General features: G+C 38.7%; 1 protein-coding gene across 2 annotated transcripts in view; it reads right to left on the reverse strand.

The window, feature by feature from the left end:
• Window positions 1-19,740, reverse strand: part of ELAPOR2 (endosome-lysosome associated apoptosis and autophagy regulator family member 2) — a 186,066-nt gene continuing 166,326 nt past the window's right edge. For both annotated transcript variants that reach the window (XM_027574980.2, XM_027574981.1), the window contains exons 20-22: window positions 15,858-16,036; window positions 14,702-14,867; window positions 1-3,305 (exon numbers count right to left, since the gene is read on the reverse strand). In XM_027574980.2, the coding sequence (XP_027430781.2) occupies window positions 3,246-3,305; window positions 14,702-14,867; window positions 15,858-16,036 (405 nt within the window). In that variant the 3' untranslated portion in view covers window positions 1-3,245. The remainder of the gene's footprint in view (window positions 3,306-14,701; window positions 14,868-15,857; window positions 16,037-19,740) is intronic.

A 19,740-nucleotide genomic window follows, 5' to 3' on the forward strand; every position in this document is an offset into this window, starting at 1 on the left:
TCTAGAACTCTCAGTTTGTTTCTTAGAGTCCATAGTCTCTCTTGGTTCATTGGGACCTTTTCTTTAGGGCAACCTGAATTTAGCGCTTCGTCCTGTAAATATGAGATAACATCCATAGTTATGATAAAAGAGATGTGAGGATATTTTAATTTCTCTCAAGAGGAAGACCTACTCTACATATCTTCTGTTCAAAAAAGATAAATGTGAGCAATACACTGACTTTAACCTTGCCAGTGAAGTCATCTTCCTACCCCAACTTCCAGGAAATTTACTTTCATGAGGAAGAGAGAAACGATCGGCACATTAGCCTTCTATTAGGAATGACCATGAGCCAGAGGAAGTAGTTCTGTTGACAGACGTCAAATGACAGTTGACCCAATTGGTCTGGAAGAATCACAATCATGACCCATTAACTGGGAATCTGGACACTCTGGTTCATAAATGATTAGACCCAAGCAATTATTCCATATAACCATTAAACCATCTTTTCTCCTTGTGAAGAAAATAATCACAAAACTCTACACAAAAATACTATGAAACATTTCTAATCCTGGAAAGGGCTTGATTTACTAGTAACCAAAAAGGGGAAAAGTCAACAAGAATAAAATTCAGTCTTTTAAATCTAGCAGACACATATCAAATTGCTCAACATTGTTAAATGGCATGATGTAATTTATCCCAGATGACATGGTCTCATCCAGTGGAAAACTGATTTAAATATGTTTTGACAGAGCGCTAGGAGATACTATAGGCAACAATGGACTTAATGTAGTATTTCAGGCTTCAAAACCTGTGCCTTTTAGAAAAATAACCTATAACTTCTTCTACCATATATGAGGGGAAAGAAACAACAAATGTCTACTAAAAGTCACAGAAACATGATTAATTTGTTTATGCCTTTAAACATTCCACTAAGCTCTGCAAAGGCAAGACATAAAATTACAGTGAATTTCATAGCGTAGATTGGTCTGAATATTTTCCTGATATTCTTTCTGTCATACGCCTTCAGTGCTCAGAATAAAATGACAAATCACTGGGGAAAGGGGAAAGGCAGCTCCTTTCCAAAGATGGGACTGAGCTGACAAAATCTATTTTATATCTAAAATTAGAAATAAAATAAATTCTTCAATACCAACTACATTTTCAGAGAGTTCATTAAAATTTAAGGCATTTTTTGACATGTCAGAGATTTTAGTCCAGTGACAGGAGAAGAAAGAAGCCACCTGGGAGCAACTCCCAATTATCTCTATGGCTTGGTATATACACGTGGAACACAGCCAAAGATGAAGAGGTGACAGGTGACTATGTGCAACCTCCTGACTCTGTCCAGCCTGGACACCTTTGCCAGGGCTCCTCTGAAAAGGTGCATCTCCAATGTACTGTCACTCTTCTGTTTAAATTTTGATCAAGAGGGGGAAAGGCTCATCAGAGCACAGTTACCAGGATAAATGTGAGCAATGCCAAAATAATTTCTTGTAATAATTTCTAATTAAAAAACAAGATTTAAGAAACTGCACGTGAAAAAAAGCTGATGCTAAGTGATGCCCTCCCTGAATTTCACGACAAACAATAAAACCATGGCAACCTCACCTATACTCATGAATCCCACAGCAAAGATGTACACAAAAGGAACACTCATTCAACGATAACAGGATGGTTCGGTGTCTTACCCACCAGTGGAATAACTGCAATTATTTATTTTTCTCCCACTTTCCACAAAAATGAAGACATTACCTGCCGATCAAATGTTACAAGTCATACCTCATTGAAAGACTTGGGACAAAACTCTCACAGACCCTGCCCTTATGGCCTGCCTCTCAGGCAATCACCCGTCTTTTTAAAAAAATCTAGATTAAGATCTACAAAGATTACTGTTTATTGAAAGCAAACCAGAGGACCTTAGATCATCAGTGGTCAGTAAACTCCCCTCTTTCCCAGTTCTGAAACAATAAATGTTTACACACAATTAGTCAGATCCAACTTCATTCAAACTTCTTTCAACAGGTAATATTCAAGTCGTGCTAATTCTGGTAATCCATCCGTCAGAGGAAGCATCACCATCACCTGGATCACTTTTGAGATAAGAACAACATGTATTTCCTAACTACTTATGGTACAACCACATTCTTATTATGAATACAATTAGACGCAATTTCCCAAAATTGAATTCCTGCCTTATATACTCAAAAAGAAAAACTTCTATGGAAGTCATAATCCTCAATGTCTTAGCAGAAAAATAACCATATAACTTTGACGCTTGACATAGGGCCAATACCCCACTGATTTTCTGCGAACCATGAAATTATCCCAATACCTTTGCACAGTTATGTGTAGTTAAACACAAGCCATCCCACTTTCTTCTTCTTGATTTTGCACGTGATTTGATAAACAAGCTTTCTCACTCATTTGAAATTATACTTCAAGTATTACATAAATGGTCTTAAGCCATTTGGTTTCCACAATACCATGGGCTTGTTTGTTTTAATGGAATGACAGGATTCTCTTTGCCTTTTTTTTTTTTTAATACTCCTTCAACTCTTTCAGTCAAGCCCTTCTTACCAGTTCCAACAAGGATGAAATTTCAAAGGCGAATGTAAGTTTAGGTAACCCAAGCACATGTTTACATGTTTATTCTTCCTGAAAAGTTACTGCTTACTTAGGCTTCTGAAATCAAGAAAGACCCTATGGAAAAATGAAAAATTTATTGTCTTTCTTTGTTCATCATTTTTTAATAGAAAAGATGTTTTAAGGTCTGTCAGGAAAATAAATAATGGGAAAAAAACTATACCTTAAAATTTTTCCAATCTTCTCCCAAACTATAAACAAAGAAAAGACATAGATAGAATCACAATGCATATGCTCACATCTGCCCTCCAAAGCACGCTTTTTATGTAGAAGTTATAAAGAATAAAAGTTACCCATTAATTATATGGCATGCATCAGCAGTGCACTGGTGGGCTTAACCTTGGGTTTCAGTTATGTCTATTTACAGATAAATCTCTTCCTGAGTTGAGCTTCATCTTCAGTTGAGACCCAAGCCATTTGCTTTCCTATTTTTGGCAAAATACTTGACCATGTGATAAGGCAATCAAACGTTTCAACCTCCTTCCCTTTTCAGCGGCATGGCCCTCCTCTGTGAGATCACCAATGTGTCAGGATACAAAGACAGAATCTAAGCTACGGTCCTGTAGGACTAGAGATCAGGTTTCTTTGTTCATTAGTCTGAAGGCTACAGCACTGTCTTTTCATATATTTGGGGATCTTGAGGATTTCAGTTGAACAGATTCAAAATGGTCTTCTTTTTCCTATGAAGAAAAAAAAATTGAAACAAAATGAACTCATTCAAATTCCACTAAGATTTTAGGATCTTATGCGTCCAGAAGGAAAGCTGTGGAAATCATTTTAATCTACATACATGCCAGGTGTGATTAGGATTTTACATTTAAAGGAGAGTGGCAGATATAAAACAGATAGTGTGCCCACCCTGAAGGATGCTTTTGACATCCAGGAAATAAGACAGACAATCCAAAATAGAAGCTAACACATGATCGCAACAGATACCAAAAAATACAGCTTCACAAATTTTTGTGAAGAAACCACTGAGACCAGACCCTTCTTAAGGGGACATCTGACCTAGGTGCTGAAACAGATGACCTTGCCATAAGAATTTTGGACAAAAGAGGTCTGACAGAAGCTACATATTTGCAAGATAACATAGGATACATAGTAAGAAGGAGAGCAGAAATAAATAAGGAGGACCCCAGTAAGACATAAGATCATTTGGGTTCCCTGACATGTTTTAGGAAAACCTTTTGGGTACACACCTTCCAAAGATATTAAAAACAAGTCATCTTAGATAACAAATCAAAATTTTAACTCAGATACATCATTGCTGGCTTTTGTTACATATTACATTCAAAATGCAGCCTATTAAAATAAGCACTTCTTTAATGGGGAAAAAGAGAATTAAGAGAATTCTCCCAGGTTTCACTGTGAAAGTCAGAAAAAACTTTCTGTGGAGTCTGCTGAACTGGGGGGGCGGGTACTATGCTTTCAAAGAGAGTAACAATGAAGAGAACTAGGGTTGTTTTTAAAATAAAGGAAATAGGCGGACCAATCCTAGGTGCAAACAGATGCGTGCCTGAAGTAGAGAAGTGAAATGAGAAAATAAAAGTGAGCAGACCCTGAGTATCTGTCAGAAAGAATAAGGCCACTTTTGTCTTTCTCTCATTTGAGTGGAGAAATCCAAGACTTCAGACGAGCTTTCGGGCTACAGGGAAAGGAGTATAGGAAAAACGTCACCATGTGAACACCACTGTCTCACTTTTCCTTGTCTGCGCTGAGATGACATGCCCCCACGAGGGCAGACCGTGCATCTCCTCAGTGCTCGCACGCCATCACTCTGAAGAAGTTTGCCTGGAGCCTCATGTTGACCAGACCTCACTTCATTGAAATAACCGTTGATAATTCCAGTGTTTACTAAGCCCCAATGCACTGCAGGAACAGGACTAGACTTTAGGGATATACAAAATGTCTGTCCTCAAGGAGCTTGCAGTGTATCATGGGAAAGAGCTTTAGGGTACCAGCAGTAAACTAAAAAGGAAATCTGAGATTTTTATGGTCTTTCCTTGAGAAGATTTGATTCAATATGTTCCTGAGGGGAGAAGGGGCAGAAGCCTGTTGGTGATCCTCAAGGTACGATTTGAAAGAAAACACTGAAAACACTTTATAAAATCATGTTAGCGTCATAGGGCTTTAGATGCTGTGTTCTCTTTGTTCACATGGGATTTTGCTATTATTGAGATGGTGGGATATACATGTTCTTACACATGTACGTGTGTGTGTGTGTGTGTGTGTGTGTGTGTGTGTGTGTGTACTTAGCACCACTGAGACTTATGGATGACAAGAATCGTAGCTTATTCATTTTTTAAATTCCCAAAACTTGACTCCAGGCCTAGTACATGGTAGGCTGTCAATGCTTATGCAAATGTATTGAAATGCCACATTTCAGAAAGGAAAACACTGGATTGGAACTCAGGAGATGGGTTTTTAACTCCTACCTAACCCTCTCTTAGACAAATAGCAGAACCTCTCTAGGTATCAGTGTACTCAAACATTAAATAAAGATGCCATAGTCTGAGTTCTAAATTCAAGAATTTACTCAAAAGCCAGCTTTTCCCAGAAGCTTCTCCTTACCTGTCACTACCTTATTGCACTCCCTTCTCTATGCTCTTGTCACAATGGATTTTGGTAAGTGCCTGTGAATGATGTGCATGTGCCATGTCCCAATAAACTAGACAGTCTCTGACATAAGAAACTATCTAATTTGACATAGCACCAAAACCGGGCAGAGTGTCTCTCAGATAGTATCCCATGAATGACGGTAGAACGAACAAAGAAAAGAAAACAAACAAAAAACCCTGAAGATACATTTTTAAAGTTGCTGAAAAAAGTCAAGAAAAGTCAACCCATAAATAAAACCTCGTAAGTCCAATGGATTGGGAGGAAAATACCAAATGAGTTCTAACCTTTAGGACAGGAGTAAGCATATATAAGATAAAGCAAATCTTAAATGACAGAACAGTTAAGAAACTTACAACCATTTTTGCTCCACAGAGCCAGGCATAACAAAATTTTTAAATGGGACACACAGTAAGACTTGTCCGATGGTATTAATAGCAGCTTCATTCATAGCTAAATATTAAAAATAGCCCAAGTACTCATCAATAAGAGAATGGCTAAACAAATTTTGGCATATCCATACAACAGAATGTTAACCCCGAATAAAAAGAAATCTACCACTGATTAACACAGGGTAGATAAATCTCGAAAACCTTTTCCTGAGTGAAAGAAATCTTACACAAAATACTATACACTGTGTAGTTACAGTTAGATGAAGTTCTAAAACAGACAAAACTACCGTTTAAAAAGATTACTACAGTAGTTTCCTCTGGGGGTTGAGGGTGGGGATCAATTGCAGGCAAAAGGACATGAGTCTACTTTCAGGAGTGAGCTTAATATTCTATTTTTTGATAGGATTTGGGGTGACACAAATATATGCACTTCCCAAGGGTTCATCAAGTTGCATACTTATTATGTGTGCATTTCACTCTATGTAAACAATGTCCCTTAGAAAAAAACTGAAAATATTGAATTCTCTCATCAGTTATACATATCCTGAAGTGTTTAGGCGTGAAATGCACTGAATCCTGCAGCTTGCTTTGAAATGCATCAAAAAGGATTTATTTGTAAATGAACAGAGAGAGAGAGAGATTTAGAAAGATAGGTAATAAATCAAATATAGTAAAATTTAGGCAGTGGGTATGTGGCTGTACCGTTGTACAATTCTTCTACTTTTCCAGAGTATTTTAAATTTTCATTTAAATGATTTTTTTAATCATTATGGCAATTAAAATTGCTATTCAAAACAAAAAGAGGGAGAAAGACTTTATCCTCCATCATGTTTCCTGTGACTGTTTTCAGTAATCTTTCAAGCTTTCAATTCTCTGGCCATAAAATAACAAAGGAGGTACCGCAATATGAGAAAGACTTCAAAGTTTATTAATACTTGTAATTCCCGAGGTGTCTGGGGGGCTCAGTCGGTTAGGTGTCTGCCTTCGGCTCAGGTCATGATCCTGGGGTCCTGGGATTGAGTCCCGCATCGGGCTCCCTGCTCGGCGGGAAGCCTGCTTCTCCCTCTCCCTCTTCCTGCCACTCCCCCTGCTTGTGCTCTCTCTCTGTGTCAAATAAATAAAAATCTTAAAAAAAAAAAATACTTGCAATTCCCACTTTTTCTTTTCATTCAGCTTAGAGGTCACTTTCTCCTCAAAATCCTACCTGGCACCTGACTGCTTCCTCCATTATAAGACAATGCCCTTACAAAGAGGGACTCACAAGATCAAATCAGGTAAGAGAAGTCTACATATACTGACGATGAGCGATCATTCTCCACGGGTCTCTTGTGTTTCTGCAAGTCTTCTAAGGAAGACGTTAATTGTCCTTTATGGTACACAATCTTCTCAAAGCTGTTTATATTACAAAAAGCCTTCGAAGAACACAAGCAAAGTTTGCTTGCAGCCCTGATACTCTCTCCTCCTGTGGAGCAAATGGCAGACTTGCTTCCTCACTGTTAGAGAAGATTCAGATTCCCCAAGTTAAGGGCTCCTGTTCTACAGTATAACACACTGTGTATCACCTAAGCCACCTCACTCTGTGGGAAGTGGGGCTTGAGGAAGCAAGAGAAACACTGTCATTTTGGCCACTGCTACTGCTGTGAATAATAGGCTTGTTTTGTTTCTGACCCAGGAGACTCCTTTCTTCAAAATGTCCATGAAAGTACGGCAGGCTAATTTGGTGGCTAGTAAGTATATTGCAATATCATAACCTTCGTAGTTCTTCACTGTTTTGCTGATGAGATGGGAAACTGACAGACAGGTGTCTTTCTAGAAGAATAAGGATGACAGCCTCACAAACTGGTTAACAAGATTTGAGCAAAGTCCATGAGAATTAGCAACAAACATGGTGAGCAAACTGTATGATCCACAAGGCAATTAAAGTTCTCCACTTCACTGCCTGGAAGTGGAAAGGAGCCAGGGAGGTGGTTGTAGGCTGAATTTTGGGAAGTGGTTCCAAGAGTTCATCGTTCAGCTGCCTGCATGGTGGCCTGGATGTTAATTCTCCTCTGAGCAAGAGGACTTCCTCACCAATCAGGCAATCAGTTGCAGGTGTGCCCCTTGGTAACAAGGAGTATTAAAATGCACCCTGATAGGAAAAGGTTTCACCCCCTTTCAGACAGAGGTTACAGAGACATGCACCGACAATGACCATTAAAGAAAAAATAGAAATCACTTATGGGCCGAAATTAGGTGAACTGTTAAAATTTTTGCTGATTCTCTTTGGACATAAGGTGGCAGGAATCAATGATCATTAAGAATGGCAACAGCTAGGCCATCCTAGCGCTAAATACCTCTTGCACTCTGTCACGCCAACTTTGGGTGTGTTCAAAAAGGTCTCAGAGATTTTGTAGTGAGTCCCATCTGCAGTAACAGATTGGCCTTCTTTAGCAGATTTCCCTGAGGAATTCCCACAGAAAAACCTAGTGAGGGAATGACTAGCACTGGGGCTCTTACTGCCCCAGATTAGGTGTACAATGTGGAAAGTCACTGCAGAATGATAAACTGACCCAAAGGAATCTTAATAGGTTAATATGATCAGCCCTAGCCTGGAAACTTCCCCTATCCTTTATTTTAAAACCAGGCAATAATTTAGATTTATGAAAATGGAGCAAGAAGTAAGGTGGATTCCCTTTTTTTTTTAAAAAAAGGCCCCAATATGCAAAATCAACACAAGCCTAAATCAACAAAAAGACAACACACTTCTAGCCTCAGCCCGAAATCAATCTGGCTGGACTGAGACAAGAAGGAGTCCCAAAGCTGAAATAGATGATGTCGGGAATGATAACCTTGCTATTCAACATAGGATTTTAGGTGGACGAAAACACCGGAAGTTTGCTTGAGTAACTGCTATGCTGCTTAAAAGCAAAAGCAAATGCGTTTGCTTGCTGTCACAGAAAGTGTCTTTCTCTACACCCTTAACCTCTTCCTCCCCATCTATCTTGACTTTGGCTGCTTTCCGGGGAAAGGTGATTAGTTTTCCTGTCACCAAGAGGGCCTGAAGGCCAGGCACAACCACCTGAGTTGGCTCGGGAGTCTTGAGGAGGGGAAGGATTCAAACATTTAAGACTCTTCATTGCAGGCACCAAAGTCAGCATCCTACCAGAACCTGTGATAGGAGAGGGACGTGTAAATTCCACTAATGGGGTTTAAGCAAGGTTCTCAGCAGGGAAGCTAAGATAATGTGACCTTGTGTGAGGGGTTCTGCAGGACCAACCAAGATCCTGCTGTTGTTGCTTCTACATCCGAAAATCCATAGGACTTGATGGTACATGGGTATATCTCCGCATCTGCTAAGTACCAGAAGAGATTCCCATGGTCAAGAGCAGTCCCACGGAGAGGAGAGCTAGAAGGGCATTGCAAGGGTTCCTAATCCCTCTGCCATCTGCAACAAATTTCTGTGTCAGGATTACACACAAGTTTCTCTACCTGCCGATGCCGAAAGGTGTCACAACATAAATGATGCAATGTCGGTGTCAAATCAAAAGCCTCAATCTCAACAGCATTGCCTGTATTGTCAGACTTCTGCCAACAAAGATGGCTGATAAACCCCCACAAAATTCAGGAAACTAAGTAAGTAAAGTTTCTTGAGACTATGTGATCATAGTTGCAATGCTAACCCTATCTGCCAGTCATGGAAAAACAGTCCAGCACTTGACTAGACTCTTCGCTATTGGAGACAGCATGGCCTCACTTGAATATGCTACCTGCTCTTTGACATCAGCTAACCTACCAAGTAGTATCTTTTGAGGTGGGCCCAAACTAACAGGCTACGTTAAAAACTGTCCAGCAAGTTGAATCACGTTCTCCACCTCTGTGGCCTCACAGCCCTAATGACCACTTTGTGATAGAATTCTCGGTGATTAATGATTCTGCCAATTAGAGACTTCAGCAATGGGAAGGAGCCTTCACACAGAGGCACCTTTGGGGATTTAAGATTCATCACCTTGATATGGCTACCAGGTAGGGCTCTTCTGAAAAGCAGCTATTAGCTTATTACTGAGTTCTTGTCAAAACTGAAAGCCATTCCCATGTGCATCTTGTGATTCTACAGCCTGGTAGTCACATTCATGGTGGGTCAGCAAGGTGGCAAAGACCTAATAAGCCTCACTTGTCAAATACAAATGATATATTCAAGAATGCAGCTGGTCCTGCCCAGCAGCATCTCAACCTCATATGAAAAAATGGCAGAATACCCTTTTGGGGAAACTTTATCCCTTACCCCATCACCAAAAACGAAGCCACTGGCTCCAGTCCTTGGTTCGTCTAAATTCTACGTCATGCCTGGGCCTGGTTCACTGATGGTTTGGTTGAGTTGAAACCCAGTGGGTATCCACCAGCTGCTGTAGCTGTCCTATCTCAGTACCAGGTATGCATAACTAAAAACCTACAAAATTGCTTGGCTTAGTGGGCAGAACCCAAAGCCATTCTCATAGCTGTGGCCTTGATAAACCTTATTAGATCACCACTAACTCTTGAGCAATCGGCAAGAGTCAAACTATTTGGTCTGCCACTTGGAAAACTATAGACTGACACATCGGTTACTTCTCTCTGGGGCAACAAATTCCAGAAACAAATCTCAGCTGATCAAATAATCCGGGTCACTCATGTAGATACTTCCATTAAGGACCCATGGTCTGAAAAGATCAAAGAGAATTAAGCACATGATAGAGACTGCCATCAGACAGACTGACACAAATGCTGCATGGACCCATCCTTCTGCCTGCCATAGCAACGAATCCACCATCACACACTGGGCACAAAGTAGAGGACTCTTTTTCAGATGCAGAAGTTACCAAGCATGCAAGACTTGGGATTCATGCCAAAAACTGACAAGTTTTTCCATAGCAAAGTGATGTGGTCACACCTCTGATCACTTCTTTGGGCTATCAGTAGTGCCTTACCCTTTGACACCTGTTCACGTTATGGTGTTGCTATTCCAGTCAGATCCGCTAACTCTAGCCACACCACTATGACCCTTGAAAAAAATGTGTTTCATGTTTGTGACTTTATGGATCTTTTGCAGTCTAACAATGGTACCCTTTATATCACAAAAGCTACCTGAAAATGGGCTGAGAGTAGAGGTGTTCAGTGGACCTTCAATACTTCATACTGTTGAAAGGTATCATTGAGCATGACAAGGACCTTCTCAAAAATGAATCAAAAAGATTTGACTCTATCTCCACCCTACCTCCTCCTGGTCCACACATTTAATAAGGTCGTTCAGTTATTAAACATGGTTGTCCCCAGAAAGGGATCATCTCCTCTTGGCTGTGTCATGCATAATTATCAGTAAGAAGGTTAAGGTTATACATACTTATATATGGTTATATACACTTACATAAAAATCCAGGATTCTACCCTGACCACTCATGGACATGATGTGTCCTTTTTACTCAAAAGCAACCCGAAGGATGTCTTGTGGTAGCTCTGCCAGAAGGAAGTCTAGGAGATTCAAATATAATTCTAGTGTAACCATCTGTATTGCTTTATTGAATTGTCATGATTCTAGATCAGAAGGATAATAACCACTTAGTTGACTACACAGCTCATCAAGACCTCCTACCGTAGCCCACACAAACAAAGAGAGAAGACATATTTGGTCTCCATCATAAGTTTTTTTAAATGCCTTTGTCCCTCTTGCACTTGAATGTTCTGGTACATAGGTCTGGGTGTCAGTAAGGGGATAAGTGGAAATAAGATGAAGTTTTAGCTGCAATGGGAAAAACTGACTTTGTGGCAATGGAAGAAGATCAATAATGCAGCCTGGTAATGAGGTGCCTGGAGAGAATATACCTTAGACCCCGAGAGATATGAAGGATGGAGGGATATTAATGATAATTTGTTTTTCAGAGCCACCCTGTCACCTTCTATGAAGGATAATGCATTAGTGTTCCCCTCTCAAACTGTTGCCAAGTACCTAAAATTTAATTAACTACTAGGTCTACCATACCCACCAGATGTTCTAACCTTAAGTAAGTCCCTTTAAACTTACTGAGAAATCTGTAAGAAACAGCAGGGAATGGCCCCAGCTTCTGCCCCAAATAACACCAACACCAACATTCCCATTGCCATTGCTCAGTCATTCCATGGAGTGAAAAAGCACCATCCAGTTTACAGCATGGACCAACAGGAAAAGTGGGGCTGAGTGCCCTTAAGCAGTCTCTCAAAGACAAAGAAGAGAGACAATTATGTGAAGTGAACTGGGAACCCTAAGGTTTACTAGCTGCAAGGAGGTTGCAGGCACCATCAGCCTGTATTGCCTAATTAATGTAGGTCCCACTTGGTGTCTCCAACAATTGTCTCTCATACTTTCTTTCCAAAGGCACCCTATGTATCTTCAGGACTGTACTTCTTGTGTAAAAGCCAGGCATTAACTTCTCTCCTAAAAACATAGTGGCTTACATTTGTACTCTAGAAGTGGTAGTAAGAGGTCATAATTCAACTATTTATGGAAATAGCCCCAAAATATCATTAACCTTTAGACAACTGCAAGGATTTTCAAAATGAGACCACTGTTGGTTATTCAGAGGTTTCTAAAGGGATAACTGATGTTATTCATATTCACCCTATAGGCAGTTATTCAATTAGAAAATGTGGTAAAAAATTTGTCCCTGACTTTAGCTAGAGTATGGCATGACACCACCTCAGCCTCTGATGACATTTAGGTCAACATCAACTCATGGTTCAAACATCATTATGGATGATATAATTGCCCTCAACTTCACCCTCGAGGGTCAAGACGGTCTGTGGAGGCACTCATCTATCTTGGGTATCTGGAATGCCATCATCCTAGATCAAAAGACAGGGACCACTTGGTTGAGTGTACTGCTCACCAAGTTCCCCTACCATGGCCACGTAAACAAAAGTGGGAGTATTGGGTTCTGCAAAATTCTGAAAATATCTTTGACCTTCTTCCACATGAATCTTATGGAGTAAAGATCTCAGTGCCAATGGAAAGGTCTCAGGCTGAGTAGAAAAGTCAGTACTAGGACTTAAAACTCTCTAGCTTTTTAAGGTGGACCCTCATGGTTTATGGGATTTATTTAGCTAGTTGGATCTGGGACCCTGGGGATACGTTTGAGGTTAATAATGCAGGTTCATCTCATCTTGCTGTTTCGGGTCCTAATGGTAGTAGCTTTATTTACATGATATATGCTGTAAATGTGCCAGATTTGAACCTAGCCTCAGTCAAACAGATTTAAAAGAGGGGTGGATAGCATGGTACACTAGTGGGAAAATTCACCAGAGCCAAGATGGTGCAGAAATTAGGTTTGGATATTTTGAGGAGATAATTCTCCATGGTTCTTTTGCATTTTTGTAGATCTTATGAGCAAGACAATGATTTCCCTTTGTTCAAGATTATCTTTTTAAAGATTTTTGTATAGAAAGCAGCCTTGGAAGCTTAAGGAACTGTATTTTTCCAGAGCAAATGGCAGGATGGTGTGTCCCTCTGAAGCAATGAACACACACACTACCTGTCTAGTACAGTAACAGTAGTATCTCTCTTTGGAGGAAAGGATTGGCATGATTCCTGACCATTCTAAAACAATCAGGTTCCCAAAGCTTAGAGTTCCTTTCCTGTAATGCAAGCCACTGAGTGTGCAAATTTCATCTGTTCCTGTCCACAGAACCCTGAGGAAAGTGGGATTTGGGGAACTGGTATGAATGCTAATACCCTGGCTAGGGCATCTGCTGTGAGCACTGAGCTGTGCTTTGTCTCTGACCAGGAGTCTTGTGTCTCCTAAATTGTCCATGATACAGTGGCAGATTCGTTTGTTATCTTGTAAGTCGGGTGAAATCTCAGTTATTGACACTAACTATACATTTGTTATTCCAAAACAAAAACATCCTTCCTAAAGTACCACAGTGAAAAAACGTAAAACCATTAAATAACCATTAGAAAGGGAATATGGCTTATTCATTTTGTTTTTAAATTATCCCTTATAATGCATTTATGTGCTTAAATTGGGAGAACAAAAGGAAATAGTTACTAAAACATGCTCAATAAATGTAATCTTCTGTCACTTGTCCCTCCTGCCGAAAATCATTTGAAACACATTCTTCTGTTTCATTCTATTTTTAATGCTGAGTGTAGGTACACTGGTAATTTCTCATATTTTAAGTCAATGGTGAAGAATGTCAATAAAATGTGTTTACAAATAATATTTAAGGCTTACTGTTAATCTGTTTGGATACCGTAATCGTTTCAAAGCTGACAAATGTGATGGCATCTGATAAGTTATCTTTAATACCTCAACAGCTTATATAACTTTTACTTTTTCTATGTGAAAAAACCATGTTACAAAACAAAAAAACAAAAAAAAGAAAAGAACGAGTGAATAAGATCTTTTTTAACCTAAAATTTTTAATATTAGAAAACACATTATCTTTGTAAAAATTCAAATATTCTAAAAATGTACTACTTCAAAAACTAAAGACTCCCATTGGTTCAAGACTCCCCCAAAGCAGCCATTGTTCATAGTCTGCTTTGCAAAGACTGACATAAATGGATGTTTAATAGATGTAATAGTCTGTGTGTTGTTTTTACTTTACTTATCTTGGACCAATGGACATACATATGTCCATTTCTAATAGCTGCATAGTTGCACAGGATTCCATTACTTTGATATATGGAAATTTCTTATCTACTCCTTCTTCATGGTGTGTAAGGTTGTTTCTACTCTGTTAACCAGAGGGGGATGGGCAGAAACAATGCTGCGGTGAATATTCTTATATTTATATCCTTGTGTACTTTTTTTTCTCTTTTTTTTATTATTAACATATAATGTATTATGTTTCAGGAGCACAGGTCTGTGATTCATCAGTCTTACACAATACACAGCAGTCACCACAACAAATACCCTCTCCAACATCCTTGTGTACTTCTAAGAGTATTTCTGTTGGATAAATACTATGGAGAGAGAGAGACAGACCAAATGACAGCGTTGCATGAAAGCTACTATTAGTTTACTCTGGCCCGTCGTTAATAAATGCACAGTAATACCAGGTTAAAATTCTGCTCTCACCTTTGTTGCCAAGGATTTAAGTTTTCCCAGTAGTGACTGTTTATTGGAATATACAACTTCTTCCTCATTGTCTTCTCCTTCCATGAGAGCACAACTGTCTGCCGCTGGGAGTTCACACTCTTTTGAGTTAGTGGTCATCACTAATTTGGAATATTTGTACTCCAGTCTAAGTGGTAAATAAATAAAGTGGCTATTTAGTGCAAATTAATACTAACTTTAGGTGGTCATACATCAGGTCGTTAAATGCTCTTGTAGTATAGTTGCTCTGCTAACCAATGTCCCTGACCTATAGCCAAAGCACTATGTGTTCTCATTAATCTACCATCTACACACGAATCTTTTCCAGGATTTCAGAGAATTGTGGCAGTATAGTTAACTCTTATCAGTTATTTTACATTGATTAAATGGTCCAATTATGAAGAACTTTTGAAAAACAAAGAGAAATCTTGAAGTCTGAACGCATTTTCTTAATATATAAATATTTGGAAGCTCAGGCATTATATGAATTTCCATAGTTTAGTTCATAAGGATGAGAATACCAAATAGGTAAGTGACCTGGTCTTGTTTCTGTATATAATTCATTTCTTCCTACTCACCACCGTGGATATTATAATGGCCTTGAGATATTACAATATAGAAGTTTCAGAGCTCTGCTGATATATAAATTATTTTAGAAGAATCAAATCTCATAAACAGATTCATATATATTCAGGAAATAGGCTCAATATTCAACCTTAGATTCCTGAGGTCCTGAGTAAATAAAGAGCATATTTGCCCAGATACTTAGTCTGTTTCACAAGAAACTGAAAAAGAAATATTGGAGCTAGAAGACACAATGTTGTCATGAAAAGAAAAATAGAGAAAACCTGACCTCTGATCTCAGCTCTGCTCCCATTCACCTCTGCACCCAGAGCCTCCATTTTTCTCTATTTTGTAACAAATGGGTCTAATTCAATCACCTCTAACATTCTATCATCTATTAGCAGAATAATAATCATTTCTGTTTCCTTTAAGGTTTTTCCTCTAACTCCTTTGTAGGAACAGTTTCTTGTCTCTCTGAGAAAAACTATAGGATGTAATAATAATTAGGTCTAAAACTTTCACAACAAAAGAGATCCTTCAGTTCTTACATGGTCACTCCAATGAGATTACTTACTTCTGATTCTTTTTCCAGAAGTAGCAAGTTAGAGCCACCAGCAAAACCGCGGTGAATGCTCCCACTCCTGCTCCCACTTTCAGCCAAAAGTCAACTGTTTCACAGGTTGACAACTTTTTCTCAGGCAAAGAAATTCCTTTAATGCACCATTTAGGTTCATTCCATACATACAAGGTTTCCTTTAAAAAAAAAGCACACACACACATAGATGACATAAGAAAAGAGATTCAGAAGGAGAAGAGTTCCGCTCTTTATTCATAGTAGGCATAGAGGATTATCCAGCATTCATCTAAAAGAAGCTCCAAAAAGAAAAGAAATAAGGAAATAATGAACGAAAACACAACAAAACCTAATAAAAACATGGATCGCCAGATCAGGAGGCTTGGTCCATGCTGAGGAGGTTGAATAAAAATGACTCTGTCTGGACATACCATTTGGGCTTTTTTCCTCAAATTTCTTATGATCCCTGACTTCTTAGTCATGTTTTTAATTGAAAGTTTAGGTTGTTTAATATAGAATGCGTTTCACCTACCCATGATGTAGGTCCATTTCCTCCACCAAGCTTCTCCCCTGAGAAGAAGAGCAAACCCTGGACCCAAGATAGGCAGGCACACCATGACGGGTAGGCTTGGGTAAGTGGTGGTAGGGCAGGCTGCACACTTATTTCCCATGCATTATTCTGGGTCATCACTGCCTACAGTAGGTCCTTATTCTTGTCCTCCCAAAGCAGATGACTCAGGGTTGTTAGGGCAATGTTTTACAAACTGCAAGTTGCAACTAACTAGGAAATAATGAAATCAAAATACGGGGCGCCTGGGTGGCTCAGCTGGTTAAGCATCTGCCTTCAGCTCAGGTCATGATCCCAGGGTCCTGGGATCGAGTCCTGCATCGGGCTCCCTGCTCAGCGGGGAGTCTGCTTCTCCCTCTCCCTCTGCCTGCCGCTCTCTGGGCTTGTGCTCTCTCTCTCTCTTTCTCTCTCTCTCTAATACATAAAGTCTTTTTAAAAAATTAAAAAAATAAAAAGTAAATAAAATAAAATCAATATACTGAATATCAACCATGATTTTTTTCCAAATAAATAGATCAAATAACACTAACCAGAAACGAAAATTAGAGTGCAGTGCATGCTTCCTTTTATAGTTCAACAAATACGATGACCAGTAGCAATTTATATGATGATTATATCCAGTGACATTAAATGACATGGAAGACTCAATTTTTTGATCATTGTGTCTGATTAAATTTTCTGGTGTCTGATAGTCACTTTAATATCAGAAGGATAACACCATAATGTGTCATTTTATTGTACAGGTACACACATTTCTGCAGTTAAACATGAAGTACAGGAGAATGGTATTTACTTTAAGGAAAAGTTTCAACCAAGTTTTGGATAAGAATTCTCATCATGTTTTTTGGAAAGGACATTAGTAATTGCAATTTTTTTTTTTACCACATGACAACTGTACATTTTCATTAAATTTAATGTAATTAATTTTAAAATGGGTCACATTATTTTTATAAGAATGAGATGAGAAATGAGGGGCATGTTCAAATACAAATGCTACATCTCTCAGTGTAAATAATGACAATAGAGAGAAAAACATTAACTCTAAATCAGCACATGTTGGCTTCATCTGAATGCGTTCTAACAAAAAAAAAAAAAAAAAGGCCATGCAGGGATGCCTGGATGGATCAGTCATTAAGCATCTGCCTTCGACTGGGGTCATGATCCCAGGGTCCTGGGATTGAGCACCGCATGGGGCTCCCTGCTCAACGGGAAGTCTTCTTCTCCCTCTCCCACTCCCCCTGCTTGTGTTCCTTCTCTCACTGTCTCTCTCTCTCTGTCAAATAAATAAATAAAATCTTAAAAAAAAAAGACCGTGCAATACTTTATATGGTTTCATAAATGTGTAACACCCAGTGAAAATGGCAAAGCTCTAATGTCTAATGACAGTCATAAACAAAACGTTAAAACTTCAAACTAAAAAGATACTTGTAAACCCAGGATACTTAACTTTTACATAAGCTCCTCAAATTGTTCAAGAAAAAAAAAAAAAGATTAAGCCATTGGCCAAAATCTCTCAGTCATTCCATAACTATTGATCAGAATGGCTTATCCCTTCATCCGGTCACGTGTCATTGGCAAAGGAGAAAATGGCTGACTCCGCTGCTGAAAAACGTATTCTTCCAGTATGCTGAGATATTTTGTGAACAGGATAAATCTGATAAGCTTAAAAACATCCCTCTCAGTGATAACACAGTATCTCTTCAAATCTTTACGACTGCATGGCATTTAGAAGTAATGCTTACTACATACTGAGAAGCTGATATAGATTTCTAAGATCCAATTTGATAAAAGCACTTTCCCCACAAGTTGTGCCACTCTCTCAGTTTACAACCCTCTCTGTGGAGGACTTGTTGTAGTGTGTAAATTTAACTTCATACACACCTGGATTAGATACATTTACAGAATTGGGAAAATATACTCTTAGTCAATACAGAGAGAAAACCTGTAAATGATAGAGCAGGAAACACAGTGCAATTATTAAAAAATTAAATGATACCCAGAGCGATATTTGGCAATCACTGTATTTTCTCTCTCATGAGGTTTTGGCATCAAAAGAAATCTACCCTTGCACATGAACCTACCGTAGGCCCCCCCTTATCTTCAGTTTGACTTTCTATGGGTTCAGTTAGGAAGCAGATGACCCTCCTGATTTATCATCAGAAAGTCAAGAGTGCCCTAATTCTCTGTCACATGTCTACGTCATTCCCTTCACTTGATCTCAACATGTAGGCATTTTATCAGCTCACTTCATCACAAGGGTGAGCACAGGACAAAAAGATATTTTGAGAGAGAGACCACATTCACATTACTTTTGTTACTGTATACTGTTATGATTGTTCTATTTTATTATCAGTTGTTAATCTCTTACTGTGCCTAATTTAGACATTAAACTTCATCATAGGTATGTGTATATGTATGTAAAAGGAACTACAAAGTATACATAGTGTTCAGTATATCCATGGTTTCAGGCATTCACTGGGGGTCTTGGCACATATCCCCCATGGGATAAGGTCAATTGTAATGGAAAACAGTGAAAGCTGTCATTTGCACTACATAAAGCTCACTAAAGAGCAGACTTTTTAAAATATTTTATTCAGAGACTGGAAGTAAACACCCCCTTACTGGGTCATACCCATTTGTTTTGCCGTTGCAACCAAATACACTAAGCAAGGCGCATGAGCTTTGGAATGGAATTTATATTTTTTTTAATTGAAGCCTGATCTCATTTGGCAAATATTTTCAAAATCAGTATCTAAGTATAACAGAAATGTATACTTAACTATTTCTCAAGTTACATTTAGGACTATAGGAGGGAAATTATATATTTCAATATGACAAACACATCAAAATGTTCCTAAAGATTATTTTTAAGGCAAAAACAAGTATTTAAAAAGAATCACCTTGTAACTATCTGTTCCAAATATTCTTATAACATGCTGAACAGGATTTTTTCAATAGAATTTAAATGAAATTAGAGAGATTATTGCAACCTCATGGTCTTAACCTTCTCATCATTATCTTCGAAAAGAGAAATGTTGAATATTAGAGAATGTTTACATAAAAGGTCATCTGACTTTTCAAAGCCCTTGAGTTGAATGTGGTGGACAAAGAAGGGAATGCATCCGTTTCTCCTTTATTCTTTCAAAAAAATGATAAGGGTGTCATCATTTTAGAGAAACAATAAAGAATTTTGACCGTGAGACATAAAATATGTATCGTTATTATTACGAGGACTAAAAAGAAACCATGTTTTTTTGAAGGCCAAGAACTTTCACCCTTGGCCCACTTAAAAATGTTAACAAGAAACTGGCTCAC

The sequence above is a fragment of the Zalophus californianus genome, chromosome 12 (genome assembly GCF_009762305.2).
Source record: "Zalophus californianus isolate mZalCal1 chromosome 12, mZalCal1.pri.v2, whole genome shotgun sequence".
Lineage (NCBI taxonomy): Eukaryota > Metazoa > Chordata > Mammalia > Carnivora > Otariidae > Zalophus > Zalophus californianus.